The 19,382-nt window shown below is 29.7% G+C and overlaps 2 protein-coding genes across 3 annotated transcripts; one reads left to right on the forward strand and one right to left on the reverse strand.

The window, feature by feature from the left end:
• Positions 1-472: 472 nt before the first annotated feature.
• LOC126844437 (retinal rod rhodopsin-sensitive cGMP 3',5'-cyclic phosphodiesterase subunit delta) lies at positions 473-2,971 on the forward strand. The gene is made up of 5 exons (XM_050582633.1): positions 473-653; positions 747-809; positions 959-1,094; positions 1,325-1,446; positions 2,388-2,971. Exons 1-5 carry the CDS (start codon positions 613-615, stop codon positions 2,467-2,469), a joined length of 444 nt encoding a protein of 147 aa, XP_050438590.1. The 5' UTR covers positions 473-612; the 3' UTR covers positions 2,470-2,971.
• A 1,467-nt stretch (positions 2,972-4,438) lies between these two features.
• Positions 4,439-19,373, reverse strand: LOC126844310 (structural maintenance of chromosomes protein 3-like). 2 transcript variants are annotated; one of them, XM_050582423.1, is made up of 27 exons: positions 19,264-19,373; positions 19,039-19,184; positions 17,796-17,871; positions 17,353-17,391; positions 17,066-17,205; positions 16,797-16,955; positions 16,581-16,692; positions 16,316-16,497; positions 15,898-16,143; positions 15,020-15,141; positions 14,398-14,505; positions 14,209-14,314; positions 13,606-13,709; positions 13,081-13,180; positions 12,862-13,025; positions 12,014-12,155; positions 11,653-11,811; positions 11,293-11,504; positions 10,764-10,926; positions 10,484-10,669; positions 9,506-9,649; positions 9,217-9,432; positions 8,933-9,069; positions 7,724-7,910; positions 6,588-6,770; positions 6,078-6,218; positions 4,439-5,003 (listed from the first exon to the last, which is right to left on the reverse strand). In XM_050582423.1, exons 2-27 carry the CDS (start codon positions 19,051-19,053, stop codon positions 4,932-4,934), a joined length of 3,615 nt encoding a protein of 1,204 aa, XP_050438380.1. In that variant the 5' UTR covers positions 19,054-19,184; positions 19,264-19,373; the 3' UTR covers positions 4,439-4,931. The 2 variants fall into 2 exon arrangements, with proteins under 2 accessions (XP_050438380.1, XP_050438379.1); XM_050582422.1 differs by having other exon boundaries at positions 19,039-19,367.
• Between the last annotated feature and the right edge of the window lie 9 nt (positions 19,374-19,382).

Here is a 19,382-nt window from a genome sequence, read left to right on the forward strand (position 1 = left end):
TACACTGATTTACACACAATATAATCACTACAAAATACATAGGTACGTTCAATGCAGCAGAAATGTGTTGCTTATCGGTTATCACAATATGGCCGCTGGCGTTCTCCCGCAAGAAATACAAGGCCGCCGACGACGGCGGTGGCCATTTAGCGGTTATCACCAGCCGCTAGAATATACCTATTTCAAACTGACTCGGCATGTGACTACTTATGCAGCTTGACCACAAACATAAAAAAAAAAATTGTAAGCAAATGATATTTAGTCAACCTGCTCCCGTAGTTTTACATATTGGTGATAAGTAACATTAAACAATTACCTAAAAGCTAATATCATAGACCTATAAAGAAACCTAAATTTCTTTATAGGTCTATAGTTATTATAGATATACATTAACAAATTATACATTATATCAATTTTACCGATTACCGTATAAAAATTAGTTTTATCTAATGTGGCTGCGCTGTAAAAACGAGGGTTTCACTCGTGATAAAAAAAAAACATACATTAATTTTAAAAAAAACTTTTATCATCGCGATTAGCCAGTTTTTGTAAATTATTAATTAATTACTGAATAGTGAATTATCGATTAATTACAACTCGGGAGCTGTCAGAATGGGACCAAGGCCGGAAGATATCCTAAGTGGATTTCAAGTGTAAGAACTTTTTATTATTTTACAATAAATTGATATTCTATATCAATATTGTCGTATAAATTACATAGTAATTAAATCTGTTCATTTTTTTAGGAACTGGATGAATTTACGAGATGCCGATACGGGAATCGTGTTGTGGGAAGGCAATGACGATCTGTAAGATGATTACTACATTTTTTGTTTTTTTCACTTGCACCAGACTTTGCTATATATTTGACTTATATGAATGTATATGCCTATATATAAATAATACATACACTGACCATATTACTCGGCTGTTGCACTGACGTTTTTGTATTTGTTAGGTCGTTGCCGAACAAAGAACACGAAGCCAGAGTACCGAAGAAAATATTGAAATGCAGAGCCGTGTCTCGAGAGATAAACTTTTCGTCGGTCGAACCAATGGAAAAGCTTAGGTTGCAACAAAAAGTACTTTTCAAGGTATGTACAACACTTCTCAGTAGATATGTTCGGCCAAAGTTATTAAGATTAAATTTGTTATTGTTACCTATTATTTTTATTATATATATATATATAATTATGTACGTGATTCCTACCACTCACACACACATAACAAATTGATTTTACCATATTGTCACGCCTGCTATTGATGTAGTTAAGTTAGGTCAGGTTTTTATTCACTATTTTTTTGTCATATTAATTGTTTGTAGGGTCGTTGTTTAGAAGAATGGTACTTTGAATTTGGTTTTGTTATACCAAATTCTACTAATACGTGGCAGTCACTAATCGAAGCTGCTCCAGAATCTCAAATGATGCCTGCCAATGTGTTAAAGTAAATATATTTATTTATAATTTAATTTAGTTACATTAAAACTACATGGAAAACTCATTATAAGTAAAAATGTTATATTTATCATGAGTCTTTCATGTACTTTTTTTTTTCAATGGGCTTTTATTTTAACAATAGTACAGCACAACAATTACTAACTAATAAATATAAGATAAAAATATTTTAACAACTATAAAAACAATAAACATGCGGAAAAAAAAATTAAATAAAAAATCCAGCTTAGAAAGGAAATTAGGAGGACAATAACGGAGGGACACCGGGAGTTTAAAAGAAGAGAGGGATCAAGGGAGGTATATCCAAACAAACTGAGATGGGAAAGAAAATTTTTTCTGTTTGGGTACAGAGTAGGGCAGTCAAGGAGAATATGGTTAAAATTACAAAGAGCTTTATTAAGGTGGAGGGTACAAAAGGGAGTTGAGTTTAGGGAGAGATGGAAGGCATGAGCGGGAAGGTTATATTCATGTAGTTTTAATTTTATATTTAAAAGACATCCTGAAGCAGATATTATTATGAACTTTATGCCCAAATTACAATACAATAGTTCTGGACCAACATATTCAATAAATGGTGAAAATATTGAATTTTTAAAAATTCAATTTTATTTTCCCCTGCAAAATAGGCTATTGGGGTTAAACCAATTATTATTTTTATTGTATATTGTTAATGTATATTATTTATACAATATATTTAACAGGTAAAGCGCCAAGACAAAAAAAATAACTTAGACCATGCCATATACATTCATATATGTCAAATATAAAGCAAAGTCTGGTGCTAAGGGAAAAAACAAAAATTGTAGTAATCATCTTACAAATCATCATTGCCTTCCCACAACACGATTCCCGCTTAACCTATTAATATGTTAAATTTCATTTTGTTGTCATTGATTTTTATTGAAATGTGTATTTGTTGTTTGATTTCAGCGGCAACATTGTAATAGAGACGAATTTCTACGACGATGAACTTCTGATATCGTCGTCAAAAGTTAGACTTTTCTACATATGATAGTGTCAAGGGTGCAATACATGTTGTACTGTGTTCAGAACAATTGTTTTTTTTTGTTAACTTATTTTTTTTATATTTGTAGCTATTGCTTTGTAAGCAAGTGCACACTCAATCGTTGCTATTTTTAAGGCTAAGGACACAAGTTGTCTCATTGGCGAGCGATTTTATACTATTATTTTTTATTTTAAGATAGACGTGCTATTTAATGTTTCTAAATGTACTCTGTGATACACGAGAACATTTTAACTATTAGTTTAATTGCATTAAACACCACCATATTCATGGGAACGTTGAGACGCACAATAGCTGCAGCTGCTACTGCTAGTGGTACTAGAGTACCCGAAAATTAACTAAACTATCTATGTATTGTACAATGAAAAATATATAATATTTTAAAATATGTATCATATATATAAAAAGGTATCATTTCGATATTAGGTACACCAATTCGCCTATAAGTTTTAAGTGTCAACACGCTAGTCATTTGTAGAAAATATAATATTATATTATCAACTTTTTACCATAATTTAAACAAGTTGTTTATTTATTAATTTTGTATTTTACGTGCATCCTCCGTATATCAATTCCTTTCACCTGCAGTACTATGACGCAACTCAAAACAATACATCTAGTTAGACCACTTAAATAGATAATTTTGAGCTCAATGAATCGAAAGTTGTAACCAGTACTATTACTATAACAGTATATTTAAATTGAATTATTAATGAGTTTCACATACATTAAACAACAACTAGTGTAGATATCTCTAAAAAAAATATGTCCATGTGATAACTCAAAAAGTTAATGAATAGGTATTTTTTGATTCAGTTTTTGGTTTAATAAAACACAAATTTTAAACTTATAAAAGTAAAAATGTATGTATGTGTATAAGATGGTCGCTAATGATGAAAAGCGCGCACTGGAAGTTTTGAAATGCTATTTGACTTATAACTACAGGAACAATTTCTATTGAATTTTAGAAGTTTAGATCAAGATTTAAAGGTGTAGACAATAAATCGTCTATGGGTTTTATATCTTTCAACTCTGGTAAACAGTGACAAGTTTTTCTATAAATCTTCCTTTATACTAAAATCCACGAAATATAGGCGCTATTAGATACTTATAAGTAATTTTTGGCCAACTGGTTTTTACTTGATGATATAGAACTTAAAGTAAAAGTCCAGAAGAAGAAGACCTTAAAGTACCTAACAATGTACACAATTGTATAATATGCAGGTTATAGGCATTTTAATAGTTGAAACGACAACACAGGGATGATACATAAGTTAAATGCTAAGCTCTCTTTTTTCATTATTATGATTTCTGACAAGACAATTTTTTCATTTATATATATATATTTGTTTTTCTTCTTCTTAAACTTCCCTTGCATCATATGATTTTATAAAAAAAACGAAAGTTAAAGTTACGAATAACTCTTAGACATGTATTTAAATAAATAATTATAAAAACCTTAAAGTATATAAGAGAAGAACTATCTTGACTAATTTTTTTTTTTTAATGATTTAATACTAATTTTTATGAGGTCACGTAACGATACTTTTACTGTCTTATTTTAAAACATGTGTAATTATGCATAAATGACAAATATATAAATTGTAATATAAGCTAACATACATAATATAGAATTACACATTAATAAACATAGTATAAGATAACATATTATCTGTATGTACCACATAGCATGTACGTTTTGGCTATAGAAGTATATAAAAATGGGTAGAATATTGTATTTATTATAAATTGTGTTGTACAAGTAAAATCTATGAGTATAATTGTATTATTACGGAATGCTGTATAACACAATTTGTAAATAGGTATCGCATTATAATTGTTTTTTAAAAACTACAATTTCATAGTATTTAACATACATTTTGTGACTCGATAACAGGAGAACAGTGTAAATATAAATCAAACTGTTAAACAAATAGGTATCATACTATATCGTGTGTAGGAATACATGAAAAGATTTTATTAGGAAAGATAAAAATGTATAATAAATTATGGTTTTACATATTACATAAACTAGAAAAAATAATTTTAAAAATCTATGTATCTTCGTACAATGCGTGGTATAGAAGAGTTTACAATATATTTGAGATTGGCCTAGGGAGTCCGCGGAACAAAATTATAATATGGTATCGTACAGACATGGATATTATTATTATTATTAAACATAATTATCATATTTAAAAGAATTAACATCTAATAACTAATTAAAAACCTATAGGACAACATTATGGTCATCATTGTATAATGGTAATAGTATAAAATAAAAATTGTATTATTCTACCATTGTCTAAAAAATAATAATTATAGTTATATTTTGCCTTTTCTGTGTTTGCAGTCTAAGTTTAATTGTAAAAACAATATAAAAAAAAATTAAGTTTTAAATAGAAAACTCCGTTCAACGTATTTTATTTAAAACTGTTTTTGTGCGCCATTTAACCATGAGTCGTATCGTCTTCAACAAAATCGTAGGCCACGTCTCTGGTGACACATTCCACATGACTGACCTAAAAACGGCCAACAAACAAACAATCATTTATTAGACTATTATTATTAAAATAAATTACATACAAATACATATTAATATGTATCAATTATTTTTCAATCATTCTTCAATCAATTATTCATAGATAAATTTATTTATTATTACATATTATTATTACTTCGTTTTAATTTTTGTTATGCTACACTTATTTTTTTTGTCGTTTATAGCAGAACAGTTAGTTAATCACTAACTTATAATGGAGGGTTTATAATTATTTACTACTTAATATGAAACTGTGTTAAACATAACCTCCTAACTGTATTGAACTCTGCCATATACACCTAGACATAGGCAATTATTCATTGAGGCTCCGAGTTGAAGCATGACCGCTCCAATCTTCATCCAATTTGTATTTATTGTAAGAACATACAAATGCAAGATATTACGCAAATACTATGGACAAGTGTCAATAGAGTTAGTGGAAAGTACGTGTGTGTAAGCATAAAATATTGAAATGTATAAAAAGAAAAATAGTATCAAATACAATCATCTAAGTCATTAATAAAAAAAATCTTAAAATTAACCGCTGAGTCATATCGATAACATGTACATTACAATAATTACTACCATTACATTTCTAAAAACGTATCTTAATCTTCAAAATTTAAACACTTCAAAGTATAAATAACAAAAAATTATTCGAGTTTTGGTGCTTACAAAAAAATTTGAATTTATAATATGTTAAAAATTTTTAAAAATAATAACAATTCGAGTTAGTAAACATATTAGTTGTTAGGGTTTTAAGAAGTTCTACATTGTTCGAATTGTGTTGTTACAACGGTGGTAACAGCTATTCGTGCAGCCACTGTTTGTGTAGGTTATTTATTTAGAGACTTTCTTAAAATATTGTTCAATGTACATTGTCAATTTGTTAGCTTCAGTTGAAAAGCCAATACTTCATTTTTTATTTCATTGAGAATTTTCTAACGGTTTAAGTAAGCGACTCAAGCACGTGCCGTCTACTATTTAGCACCCTCGCATAACATAGGATTGGGTAGTAATAACTATTGAGCCTCTAATAACAACTATTTGTCACCTTATTTCGGAATTTGACACCATAGAATTTGTGCGCATGAAACAGCAATTCAGGCCTGAACGTGGTCGTGATGAACTGAGCATGATCTGACATTTCGTGTATCATGTCGGCAACGGCTTTCCTGTGCTGTGGATCTAACGCCTGAAAAATAAGAAACAATTTGATAAATCTTATAAGAACCAACAATAATCTACATTACAAAATATTGATAAGGCGCGTAGATAATCGGATAAGTATATTATTATTAAATATAAAGGCAGTGTAAAGCAAAATTTAAATCAAATAATAACTTTTTGGTAAAAAATATTTTTGACGAATTAAACATTTTTTTATTAGTACAATTATTTATAACATGATAGATAATTGTACAAATAATAGATAATCTGTTAATATATAATAATAAGCACAGTCAGCGTTTCTCATTCATAGTTATTCAACATAATTATAATATTTTATACTAGGTGTAGGGCAGATATATTAGGCACGCCTTGCAAAACACTGTTGTCTTACTTGATCGATTTCGTCGAACAGATAGAAAGGAGCCGGATCACATTTTTGTATGGCGAATATCAGTCCCAACGCGACTAACGATTTTTGACCTCCGGACAGTTGGTTCATCTCTCGCATTTCGGCTCCTTGTCCGGCAAATGAAACTTTGATCATCACGCCGGAGTAGTTGTCGATATTGTCCTCCTATAGTGCACAGTAAAAAATCAATAGGTAAATATAAAACAATATAACACTTGATCATTGTGATAAAGAAACTTTAAACGTTTTACAAAGTCAAGATAATGCGGCATTTAAAATTGTTGAAGTTCTATAGGTTTTTATAAGTCTATAAATTAGTGGCGGCTCGTGCCTAGGTGCGCAGTTGCAAGCGCACCACATATAATTTTACCAAAACAAATATTTATTATTTTCTAGAACTTAATTGGAATATATTGTTAATAACAATATTATGGTGCTATAACAAAAAATAATTACAAAATATGTTTAGGTACAGATCTGCGATAATGTTATGAGCACATTATTGCTCCTGAAGTAAAAACGGTTATACAATCCGTGCCAACACGGTGTGCATATTGCATAACCGTTTTTACTTTAGGAGCAATAATATAGACGTTTTTGTTGGATCTATTGAGAGGTTATTTTTTTAGGGGAACGCATAAGTTCAACAAAATCATATTTTTTTTGGTAAATTATAAAAACAATTTCAGCGGTACAATAAAAATAAATAACTTTGTAAGATAATTTTGGGTCTGCGTTATTTTTTTATAATGAAATGTTCAGTTCTAAGTAAAAATAAGTGGATTTGTGTAAAGGGTTTAGCCAAAAACTAAAACGTTACTGGTTAAAAAACAACAGTTTTTTTTTTGCAAATCCTTGAGTTTTATAAAAATCAATATTACTAATTCCTACTTAAAGCAGTTTAAGATAAAATGTTTAATTGATATTTATATAACTATTATAAAAACAACTATAACCCACCAAGAAGGTAGCAGTTATGTTTTTTTTTTACAGCCACAAGTAAACTAACAGCAGTTTTGATGTTAACGACAATTAATATTATCATATATCATAATATTATTAGATCCTTAATTAAATAATTTAGATTTTATGGATATTTCACTAATTATTTTGCATACTTCGCCAACACACGGTGTAGCAGATTCTTCTCCTCCGGCTGATTTCATGACTAACTGTGCGTACCCGCCAGGCACCAGTTTGCTGAACACTTGGGTGAAATACATGGACACTTGTTTGAACGTGAACAAAATGGCGTCGCATTTCCTTTGTTCCAACACGTTCATGAGTTCTTCGATTTTTTGGTGTCTAGTAACAGAAACAATACATTAAGATCAATTGCTCGACATAATCAAATAAATAATCATAATCACATTATTTTTTGTGTTTAATACATTTAAAAAACATAGTTTGGGAGAAACTGTAGAAACGTTTTATTATTCCTAAACTTTTATTTCATAACTTTATTATATGAACTTTTAAAAAAAAACTATTTTCTAAGTTCCTTTAAAATTCATTGAATTATGGATATGTTTTTAGCATTGGGTTCGCATGTTCACCACAATTAAAGGTTGTAGCATGATTATAATGATATAATATGATGCATTAGAAGACAAAACAATATATTATAATATTATTAAACTGTTAACATTTAGTTATAGTTGAAAATTTTTCTCTATAGCGAAAAATAAATATACAATAAAACACACGACTTAATGAAATAAAAATGACTGAATAAATTAATAAAAAAAAATGGAGCAAATATATTGAAAATATTATTAAATTAATAATAATATTTAAGTTATATTCCTATAACATAATTTGTTACTTGAAAATGTCTATCCAAATTTTAGATTAATCTCCAGGCTAAAAACATATCCATATAAAATAATTTTATTAAAAAAGGTATTGTTACCAGTTTTTAATAAAAGTTACTTTGTTATCTATGTATATTACTATTAACTATTAAATTTACTATTAAATCATTACTATTAGTATACTATTATTTAAGAAATTAAAATATGAAAATTGAACATTAAAATTATTAGATATTTTTTAAAATGTTATTTTTTGAATAAGTTTTAAAACTGTGTAAAATGTTTTAACCACTGTTAAAATCTGAATGAGAAAAGCGATTAAATTCAAAAACTTTAAATAATTCTATTTTGTTCTAGAATAAATTTTTTTTTCTTACATTTTCTTTTACATCATAATAGTATATTTGATCATGACTTAAAATAGTAGCATCTCAGTTTATTTTTTAAAGGCTCATTTTTACCCTGTATAGATTATAGATTATTATTTATTATAATTGAAACAAATTATTATACCCTCTGTCGAGTTCGTGTTTTCTGGAGACCAACTTTTCTTTTTGCTCTGAAAAACTCACAAACTGGTCTAACGCTTTCTTGTTGACGTGACCGAACCGTTTAATGTTGCTGTTAACTTTTTCCAGTTCTTTAAACAACTACAAACAGAAAATCAACCTAGGTCAGAGAAACAATGTCGAGTTCTAAGGTAATACTGAGGTAGTACACGTACTACCTCTAATAACAACAACAATAAAAACGGCGATCAATATTTTACTAGGTACTAATTACTAGGTAATAATTACATTTTTAGACGAATACGACAGGTATTTAGTCATGAGCTCAGTGTTGGGAAGAGCTCCGAGATCACTGATTTTGGCTTGGCATTCATCCAACTTTTGTCGCAACATGTTCTGTTTAGTTGACACTTTAGTCAAATCTTTGGATTCATTATCGAGTTTCTCCTGCGCCTCCTTCTCGATCGACTTCCATTTCTCCAGTTCCTCTTGACAAATATTTTGCTAAAAGAACATAAGCAAGTTTATATATAAAACTCTTATACAGCAGCTTAGATACACAACAACAAAAATTTACTTTTCTGACTGCTTCTTGAACTCTTTTGTCGTCGACTTTGATGTCAGCGTTTAACAATTCCAGTTTCTTCTTTACCGCTTGCAGTTCTAACCGACTGTTTTCTAACGTCCTCTTTCGCTCTTCAACAGATATTTCTTGAAGCGCCTGATAATAATTTCAACATAATATAATTTAGAAAGCTAATTAAAATATTATGATTTATGTTACATGAAATAAATGGAAAATAACAACATTTTGTGAACCTAACCTAACCATTTGCAATACTTTCGGAAAAAAGAAATTGTTTTCATTTTAAACGTTTTGACCACTGAACACTCGAATTTTATTACAAACATTTTAACCTAGTAAAACTCAACTCATATGGTACAAAACCGTAATTTAAACATTACCTCTCTACCTTTGTCAGGGAGCCAAGGACTACATATAAAAACAAAATGAGATACGAGTTGAACTCAGTGTTGTGATTAGTAGTAGAGTACAGACTAGAATAGCAGAGGCCAGTCTGGAAAAGAGAATGTTAATGATAACTAACCAACCCTGTTATCAACTAATATCTATGTAATTTGTATGGTATGAAATATTGTTGACAATTTCTTATAATTGAAACCATTATTTTCTTTTACATTTATTTTTGATAATTTATTTGAAAAAAAATATTAACTTTTTTTAGTACATAAAATTAACTGAAAATAAAATATTTAGATATAAAAGAAACGTTGACAAAATCTAACACCAAATTCTGATTAAGTGTGAAAAATTCTATAAATTCAATCAAAATAAAACATTTTTTTTGTGATGTTATTTTCCTGCCCTAAACTTAGTTACCACTACATTCCTGGTGGTTATATGAAGTAAGTTAGATTTGCTTGTTAATGATTTTGTATTTGTCGTGACAATGTGTTTGCATTACCAATAAGACTAGTAAGTGACAGGACACACAAAGTAATTAATTGTCACCAAGCAGTAATAACAACAGACCTGCATAAGTTCGTCTCGTCGTCGAATCAAATTGTTTGTCAACAAATTCTCCAACTTATTTTTATCGGCTTCAAACTTCATACGGGTAGCAAAAGCTGTTTTGTTCTCTTGGGTCAGTGATCGGATGTCATCATTTAACTTATCCATTTCTCGTTGGTCGCTAACAGAAAGCTGAGCCATGAGTTCCTATAAGAGCAAAAAGAAAAATGCATACAGTTAATCATCTAACACATATTGACATATAATAATATTAGTATATTATAGAAATTGTATCGTTTACTTGATGTAGTTCAGACTCCAATCCGCTTCGTGTGGTCTGCATTGCTTCCAAATTAGATGATGCTTGCACTAGCAGTCTCTCTTTAGTCGCACGGTATCTTTCGATTCCAACTAGTTCTTCTTTCATGAGTCTTATGTCTCCTTTTAATTTGTCAAAGTTACCCCTGTAACACCATAATAAATATGATAAGCATCCCTTTTTGTTGAACCAGGAATTTATTTTTCATTATTTTAATAAAATTATACAATCACAGGTCTGGGCATTATTATAGCGTGTTTCTTTTATCAATAAGTTTTATTACTACATTACTTTTATTATTTAAAAAAAATTAACTTCAAATGTAAAAGTTTTTTATTTTATTATAAAGTTACATACCCATTCACTGCGGATGATACCAATTTTCCTATCTAATTTAAATTTAAATTAGCGTCATCTGCAGTGAACGTATTAAATAAGTGCTTTTGCTCAGCCTTGTATATAATATATCAACTTGTACAAAACAAATCAAACTGAAATACAATGTTCGTACTTAGATTTACTGTTTTTTGTTTCAGTCTTTTGCATGTCTGACATGACTACGTTGACGTTGGCCTCGACTTCATTCAACTGAGTTTTCAACACTGCCTGTTCGTCTTCAGCCTCTTTGATTTGGTTCATCAAGTCATTCCGTTGCTTTTGCATTTCCAGCTTGGACCGGACGTTTTTAAAGTAACCACCAGTCATTGTTCCGCTCGAAGAGACCTAAATAACAACAATTTAGCAACAAACCACAATATTTTAAGTTGAATCCGCTCTCAAGTACAGCTGTACAACTAAAGTTTCTGTTAGAGAGTCTACATAGAAACTCTCTGGTTCGATCAATAATCGTAAAACAAAAAATATATCATACCTGATCACCGTCGATTGTAATACAATCGAGCATACTCTGTTTGGATATCGTCGTGGCAATCTCGAGGTTACGACAAATTAAAGTCTTACCAAAAATGAAACGCATGGCCTTATCCAAATGAGGTTCATACTTCAATTTGCTCACCATCGGAATAGCATCCTAAAAATCACACGTACACAACTATTGTCAGAACAGAATTTTAACTGTATTTTAAATGCACATGTCTATGGTTATATATTATTAGCCTATGGTGATACTATTTATTAAGTTAATTTCATAGCTTAAGCCTTGGCATACTATAATATTGTAACCAAAACAAAGAGAACAATTTGATATTATTTGGAAATTTATTATTATTTACCCGTGATTGTGGATATCTTATATCGCGTATGGTCAATCTGTTTAGTGGCATGAAAGTCACTTCACCTGGTAAATTTTGATTGTTGATTTCTTTGAGTATCTGCGTGCCGATTTTGTCAGATTCCACAATATGGAAAAACATTCTACAATGTATAAAAAATATTATTATTAGTAGAGGTCGAAATAATATTCTCTTAAAAAGTTGAAAATATTCTTTAAAAATCTTAGTAAAATATGCAAAAATTATGCTTTTACATTAATATATTTTCTGTTAAAAATATGCTATTATTTGCAAAATAAAATGTATAGATGCCTCAGAAATATTACAACTGATGTAAAAAGGTCACTCAATATGATACAATTTAATAATTTACTAAATTAATTTTTTTCTTTTATTTGCCAAAAAGTTGAAAATTTTCCAAAACAAATATATAGTAAGAATGTTACAAACAAATTATTGGAGTTATTTTTTAAGTGTTTTCTCAATTTCTAGCCTACTCAACCTATCACGTGTTGTTATTGTTATTTCGCTCATATTTTCGTCAATGATAACAGATATATTCTCTAAAACTCTCTAATATATTATACAAAATATTCCTTCATCTTGAAATATTCTCAAATATGCAAAAAAAAAAATTTGCCATTTATACATTTCAAAGTTCATATAATTTCAAATCCCCGACTGACTGCGTAGAATCAAAAAAAATATGCAAAAGAATATTATTTAGACCTCTAATTATTAGTAAGAGTTTAATAACTAGTATGTTTCAGTTGTTAAATAGCGTGAAAATATACAGTTTCAGTTCCTGTTGGGTTAGTGTTTAAATGAGACAATTATTTGGTAAGTACCTGCCACCAGCTGTTACTTCAACTGCCGTTTGAATACTCTGGTCGCACTCAAATTTCTCAATCACCTGACCATAATATTGAGAAGCGAGATGCAGATGGGATCCGCCCCTTTCTTTGAACACCTCCAGCACTTTTCTTACACTGTCCCTTCCGTTCAAAATAGCCTAGAGCACAACAACAATCAGGTATTATACTTATAAATATCAAAACTGTACTTACTTTGCCCGCCATACTGCGAAGAGCTTGATCTGACTTTGCCATTTCTTCTTTGAGTGACGACAAACTATGCTGTAATGTGTTCTCTTTACGCCACAACTCACTATTGGACAAATTCAAACAATCGTATAATATATTATGTTATATTTACAGTATAAACGTCAATACCGTGTAACATTATTTATGTGAATATACAATGTACATTGGTACAATAGTTGTGCGCACCTAATGTACATTATAAAATAATCATGACAAGTCTCCAGGCAAGTTAGCCAATTATTTCAATTATACTCTATTCAGCAACAGAGCGGGCCTGCACAAAAACCAAACCACATTACTCTTATTAACATGTTTTGGTATTTGCGCATGCTCTTCTCATATATAATATTATAATATACTTGTAACAAACAATTAACTAATAATTTATAATGAGTTCTACTTAGTTCCTAGCCTTGACAATTATTAGTATTACACAATATTTATGTATACGTATTATGTACATTATTAGGCTTAACGAGTGAAACTTACTTTCGCTGACTTTGATGTTGATCTTTATTTTTTTTCAATTCATAGTAGCGCTTGTTATACTCGTCAATGGCGACTCGTTGCTTTTCCAACTCTATGGAGTTCATCTAAAAATGTTAATAAACTTAATATCGATTTGCGTTTTAATACAAAAACTCGTGTCTCAAAAACACAAGTGTTGCACTAATATAAGTAATTGCTATTTTTTAGACTAGATTTAATACTAACTATTAAAATTTACCTAAAAATATATATTGTATAACTATAGCAAAATCCTAAGCTAGCAACATAGAGAGAGAAGAGAGAATCACTGGTTTCAACAGTCATGTGTCACCTATCAACAACTTAAATGCTAACTACCGATCTACCTAGTCGCTACTTCTAGACAGGATAGACGAAAAGTACGGAGAAATCAAGGTAGCCTATTCTAAGCACCGTGATGCGAGGAATTGAACGAAACAAATCAGTCCAGTAGTATACACGGAGAAGAAAAACACACACACACACATATAGACAAACACACATCACAAATTATTAAGAAGGAAGATATTATAATATATATTTTTATTTAAATAGATTAATATTTATTAATCAGTACTATAATACCTGAATTTGTTGTTCAAGTTCGTGTTGGCGCTCCCCGTCACGTTTTAAATCTTCCGTCAGTTTATCCCTGTGGTCGGTTTTGTCCTTAATTTGTTTGGTCAAAGATCTGGATACAACACATCATAAAATTTGTTATTATAAGTATTATTACAGACAATAAAACAGATTCTTTTTTGTAACTTTTATTACTTTAGCTCTTTTTGAATCCATTTGTCACGGTCTTCTTTAGATGTAAATTGACTTCCTCTGCCTTGTTTGGCGTACAGTTCTTTTCTTTTTTGCTCCTTCAAAGCCAACCTATACAACAACAATCAATATGTTACAGTTACTACAACACATACATAGTAACAATATAAAGCGTGACAGAGTAGAATGATGTTTTTCAAAAATACATAAAACAATTTAAACAACATTTAATTTTAATTTTTTCCAAATACCAATTGCACAATACCATTTAATTATTACATAAATAAATTTGACCTAACAATCAAAAATAAAAACTTTCTTATTGAGGTACCCCAAAGAAGTAATCGCAAGGCAACAAATCTGGCGATTACAGCGAAATCATACCCTCTGGAAAATGGGAGTGCTTGCAAAAGAAGCACTTGGATGACGATACTTTTGGAAAATTTCTTTATGTTTTTTTTTATGTAATAACCAAATTAACTTATATAATTGATTGTAGGAAAAATTAAATTACAACAAAACCCAAGTGATTTATTGATTTTTGAAAAACGTCATACCCTAAACCAGATGTGTATAATAAATTATTATAACTTTAATTATTTATATAAAAAGGTGTATGTCATACTCTCTGGTGCAGTCTTCTTCTTTCTTTTTTTGTGCTTCATATTTTGGCCTTAATTCTTGGAGTTCTCCCTCTTTCGTTTTGATTGTATCCTGAAGTTTTTTTAGTTCTCTTTCCGCTCTTTCCTAATAATATTAATTGCTTTACTTATTTTGTTACATAAAATGCTTATAAGTATTGGAAAAACTCAAAAATACTTGAAATAACATTGGACCATTGGGGCAGTAGTCAAGTTGTTTTTATATGTTTCTGAGGGTGAGGTGAGGAGTCCAAACTTGAAACCTTTTACCTTAGCTCGTGTAAAACATTTGTTATTAACAACATTTACTGTAATCGAATAAACAATTACATCAGTTATCAGTGAATTATTATAACGATGATACATAAAGAAATCAACACGAGTGTAGAGAAATAAAATAATATTCTTGTAACTTTTTTACTTATATTTAATAAAAATAAAAATGAATAATAACAATGATAATCATCTTTGTCAATAAAATGATAGTTATACAAATATCAATAATGATAATAAAAATAATAATGACAACTAAAATCTCAAGAATCTCGAGTTTGAGGGGCTCAGGAAGCACAGTGTTATCACTTCATTTTTTTTTTCATTTTGATGTGAAATAAATTTCGTCTAAAGAATACTTTCGGTAATATATCTGTTATTGAATGAAATTCAATTATTATTCAAAGTTTACGCAAAAATTTTAATAACAAATGTTTTAGGTACAAAATATTCGGATTCCTCATCCTCACAAATAGATAAAAACACTAACTTCCCAGTGAGGTTTTAGTGAAATTTTGTCGAATACAGACATTATTAAGAGTAGAGTATTAGGACTAGAAATTTACTACTAAGACAATTAAGCACCAACCTTGGAGTTATTGTCGCCATCCACCTCGTCGGTCAAATCTTTTATGGTAAAATCTAATTTAGTTTTTTGTTTGATCAACTCTTGTTGTTCTAAGCTGAGGGTTTCTTTTTCTTCTTTGGCAGCATGCACTTCACGCTTAGCATCACGCAATAGTTTTGCTGCTTTTTTTGCTTGATCAGACGCTTCTTTTACTTTTGTATTGAGACGTTTTTGCTCTTCGTCAAAATTATTTAATTTACCGTCCATCTAAAAAAAACGAAACCCAAAACATACATTCAATACCATATAGATAAGAATAGTTGACAAAGGAATGTGTATGGGTGGAACACAAAAGTTAGCAGTATTTTATCTAATAGTATACCTATGATATTATAGTGCACAAATTGATATACAATAAGAACAATTAACAAACACTCACTTCTTCTAATTTTCTTTTAGTTTCTTTAAGCTCTCGATCGTGTATGCAAAATTCTAACGTTCTTCTTTTTTTGTCCCAGTTCTGGTACTCTTTGAGTTCTTCCTTTTCTTCTTCCAATGTCGTCAATCGCTCTTCTATTGTTTTGATGAACTCGACAATTTTTTCCAATTTAGTCTGCGTGTCTGTCAAATATTACAGGCCACGTTAAACTAAAATATTTTTACACCAACATGTTTTAACTGCTCCTGATTTTATCAGCACCTACCTTTAAGAATTTCAATAGATTCTTCTTTTCGTTCATCATAAACCCGGGTGCCGGCCACTTCTCTCAACAATTTCAACCGTTGCGAATCTGGAGCTGTGGCCATTTGGTTGATCTGTAATGATTAATTATAATTATGAAATGCAACACTACAACACTATTAATTTAGCATACAAGTGTATTATTATAGTATGCATAATGTTATATGCATTTGGTTACCTTTCCTTGTTTTACAATGTAGTATGGATTTGAATGAGAAAATCCCGCCGATTCCAGTAAATTAGTGACGTCCGACCTAGGAACCATTTTTTTGTTCAGAAAATATTGGTCTTTTTTGGCACCGATAACACGCCTCAGTACAACTTCGTCTTTTTCGATCTGCAAGCACATGCAAAACCCAGTTATTTAATATTATATTTGAATTGTGAATTCAATGCACAAATAAATGGAGTAATATAAACTATTAATTAAGGCATGTATAAAATTACAGGCAAACGGTTGTCAGTGTTGTCAAATATGATTTCAACATATGCAGTGACCACTCGAGGACCGGTTCCTTCATGGAGTAATGCTTGCCTTTGTTCAGGACGGAGATGAGAGAACTCGTCACTTAGGACAAACTGTATAGCTGAAATATGATTAGCCAATGTTAATTATACATTATTATTAAACATTTACGAATTAATACACGTATATTAAATGTACTACAACATATAACAATTTTTTTGTACATTGTCTATAAAAAAACACAAAAAAAAAATATAATAAAACTTACCATAAAAAAAGTTGCTCTTTCCAGATCCGTTACGACCAACTAAAATCAAAATAAACATTAAATTACAAAAAAATTATTGATTTTTTTTTTTATACTAAGTGAAGTATTTATTTTAATATAATATACAAGCTTGGAGAAATAATAAATAAGAAGGCGAGTAAACTAAGTATGGCACTGTTGAATTGCTTAAACTGCCAAAAATGCAATAAATGGGGCAAAACTCAGGCTTGCCTCAAATTTGAATTGTTAATGTAAATTAAACATTATATTTTTAAAACAATTATGCTATGCTGTGCCAAGTGATAACATTTAAATTGAAAACAAAATGAAATTTTTTTGTCATTTCAAGCTATAATAAAGAGCATAAAAAAGTTTGGAATTTAAGATTGCTCAAGTTCTATGTGGTTAAGTTTGTATAAAGAGTAAATCAAACAAATACGTACCGACTACATTGTGTCTTCGGTCAAATGGTTCGACAACGGTCTGCTCCCGATAGCTCTTAAAACCATGAATAATAACCTAAAACGAAACAATAGTATATTAGTACAGATGAATGCACTTGTCGCTATAATTTATTTGTTTGTAAATTATAAATATTAACAACCATAATAATTATGCAAAAAATAAAACACAATAACAATTTATATAAGCTATTAAAAGTGTTACAAATTTATATATACAATAAATCTACTATAGATAAACAAATGCTCTTTACTGGGCAACAATTTTTATGCCATCGTATGGTATTTAATACAGACATGTTTTTGGGCTGGATGCACTAATTTTTTTTCCGGGACATAATTGTGTCATCAATTTCACGACATCTTCATTTCTGATGGTTTTTACACGCAACTGATCCGTATCCAGGTAATTTTATAGTTTTTTACAGTTTATAGTGTTATTCAAATTGTCAAATGTGGAAAAGTGTAAATTTTATTGTGAACATAGACGAGTTGTAAAGAAACATTGAGAAATAAAATAAAAATGATATGCTGCTTTTTCACCAAATAAGAAAATACTCCCAAAACATATCAATGTTACTATGTTGTTCAGGGCAGCAGAGTAACAGAGCTTTTTAACACTGATTGCAAATCTGCATTTAGAAATCCGCAGATTTCTTTTACTCAAACCTTATAGCTACTTGAACATTGAGTATTATCTCTGAATTCTACCCAACTACCCAGCTATAACAGTTGATATTATAATATAATAACTAGGCATTAGGCGGAGTTACTGGCAAAAGCCTATTGTTAAAAAGATGGAAAGTTTCACTGATAGGTTGATAGGCATAGTAGCATATGTCTGAAATTTAGACAATAATCTATTCGAGATATTTAAATGTGTAACTCTAATATACGTAGGCGCAACTAGACCTTTTTAGGGGGTGCTAAAATTATGTGTACCCGACAAACATAATTCTTATCCTCAGTCCATTAGATATAATAAAAAATAATATAACTGAGAACAAAAATATTCTAAAATAAAACATTTGAACAATGTATTTAAAGTATTATTAAAATTGTATGGGTACAAATTAAGAACAATTGGGGTTTAAATTTTTGAGGGGTGCTAATTTTAAGTCTGGGGTACTTAAGTCCCCCGAGCACCCCTCCTAGTTGCGCCTATGCTAATATAAGAATACACTCTATCATTATGCAAACGAAACGTCAAAGCGAATAAACTAACCTGTTTTATATACATGTTACCGCCTTATAGTCGTGAACGTCAGTTAAGTTTCTTCGGTCGTTCTACAAGTGGCAAAACGATCCCCCGCCAATAAACATCATAAAGACTTGCAGTTGTTTTTCCGGAAAAACGCACACAACACACGCCTTTATAAATAATATAATATATTCAAATCTATTCGAATTTCTAAGAAAAAAATAAAACAACAATAATGCCTAAACTTACAGATATAATAATAATGTAATAATAATAATAATAATAATAATAACAACGATAATAACAACACCGAAATATCAAATCTCCGAAATACGAATTACTAGTAATATCAAAATATCCTTTGCATA

This window comes from Adelges cooleyi, unplaced genomic scaffold (assembly GCF_023614345.1).
Source record: "Adelges cooleyi isolate 19-005CV unplaced genomic scaffold, UGA_ACOO_1.1 ACOO_flye_CR_arks_rails_tigmint_CR_PRNA_651, whole genome shotgun sequence".
In the NCBI taxonomy this organism is placed as follows: Eukaryota; Metazoa; Arthropoda; class Insecta; order Hemiptera; family Adelgidae; genus Adelges; species Adelges cooleyi.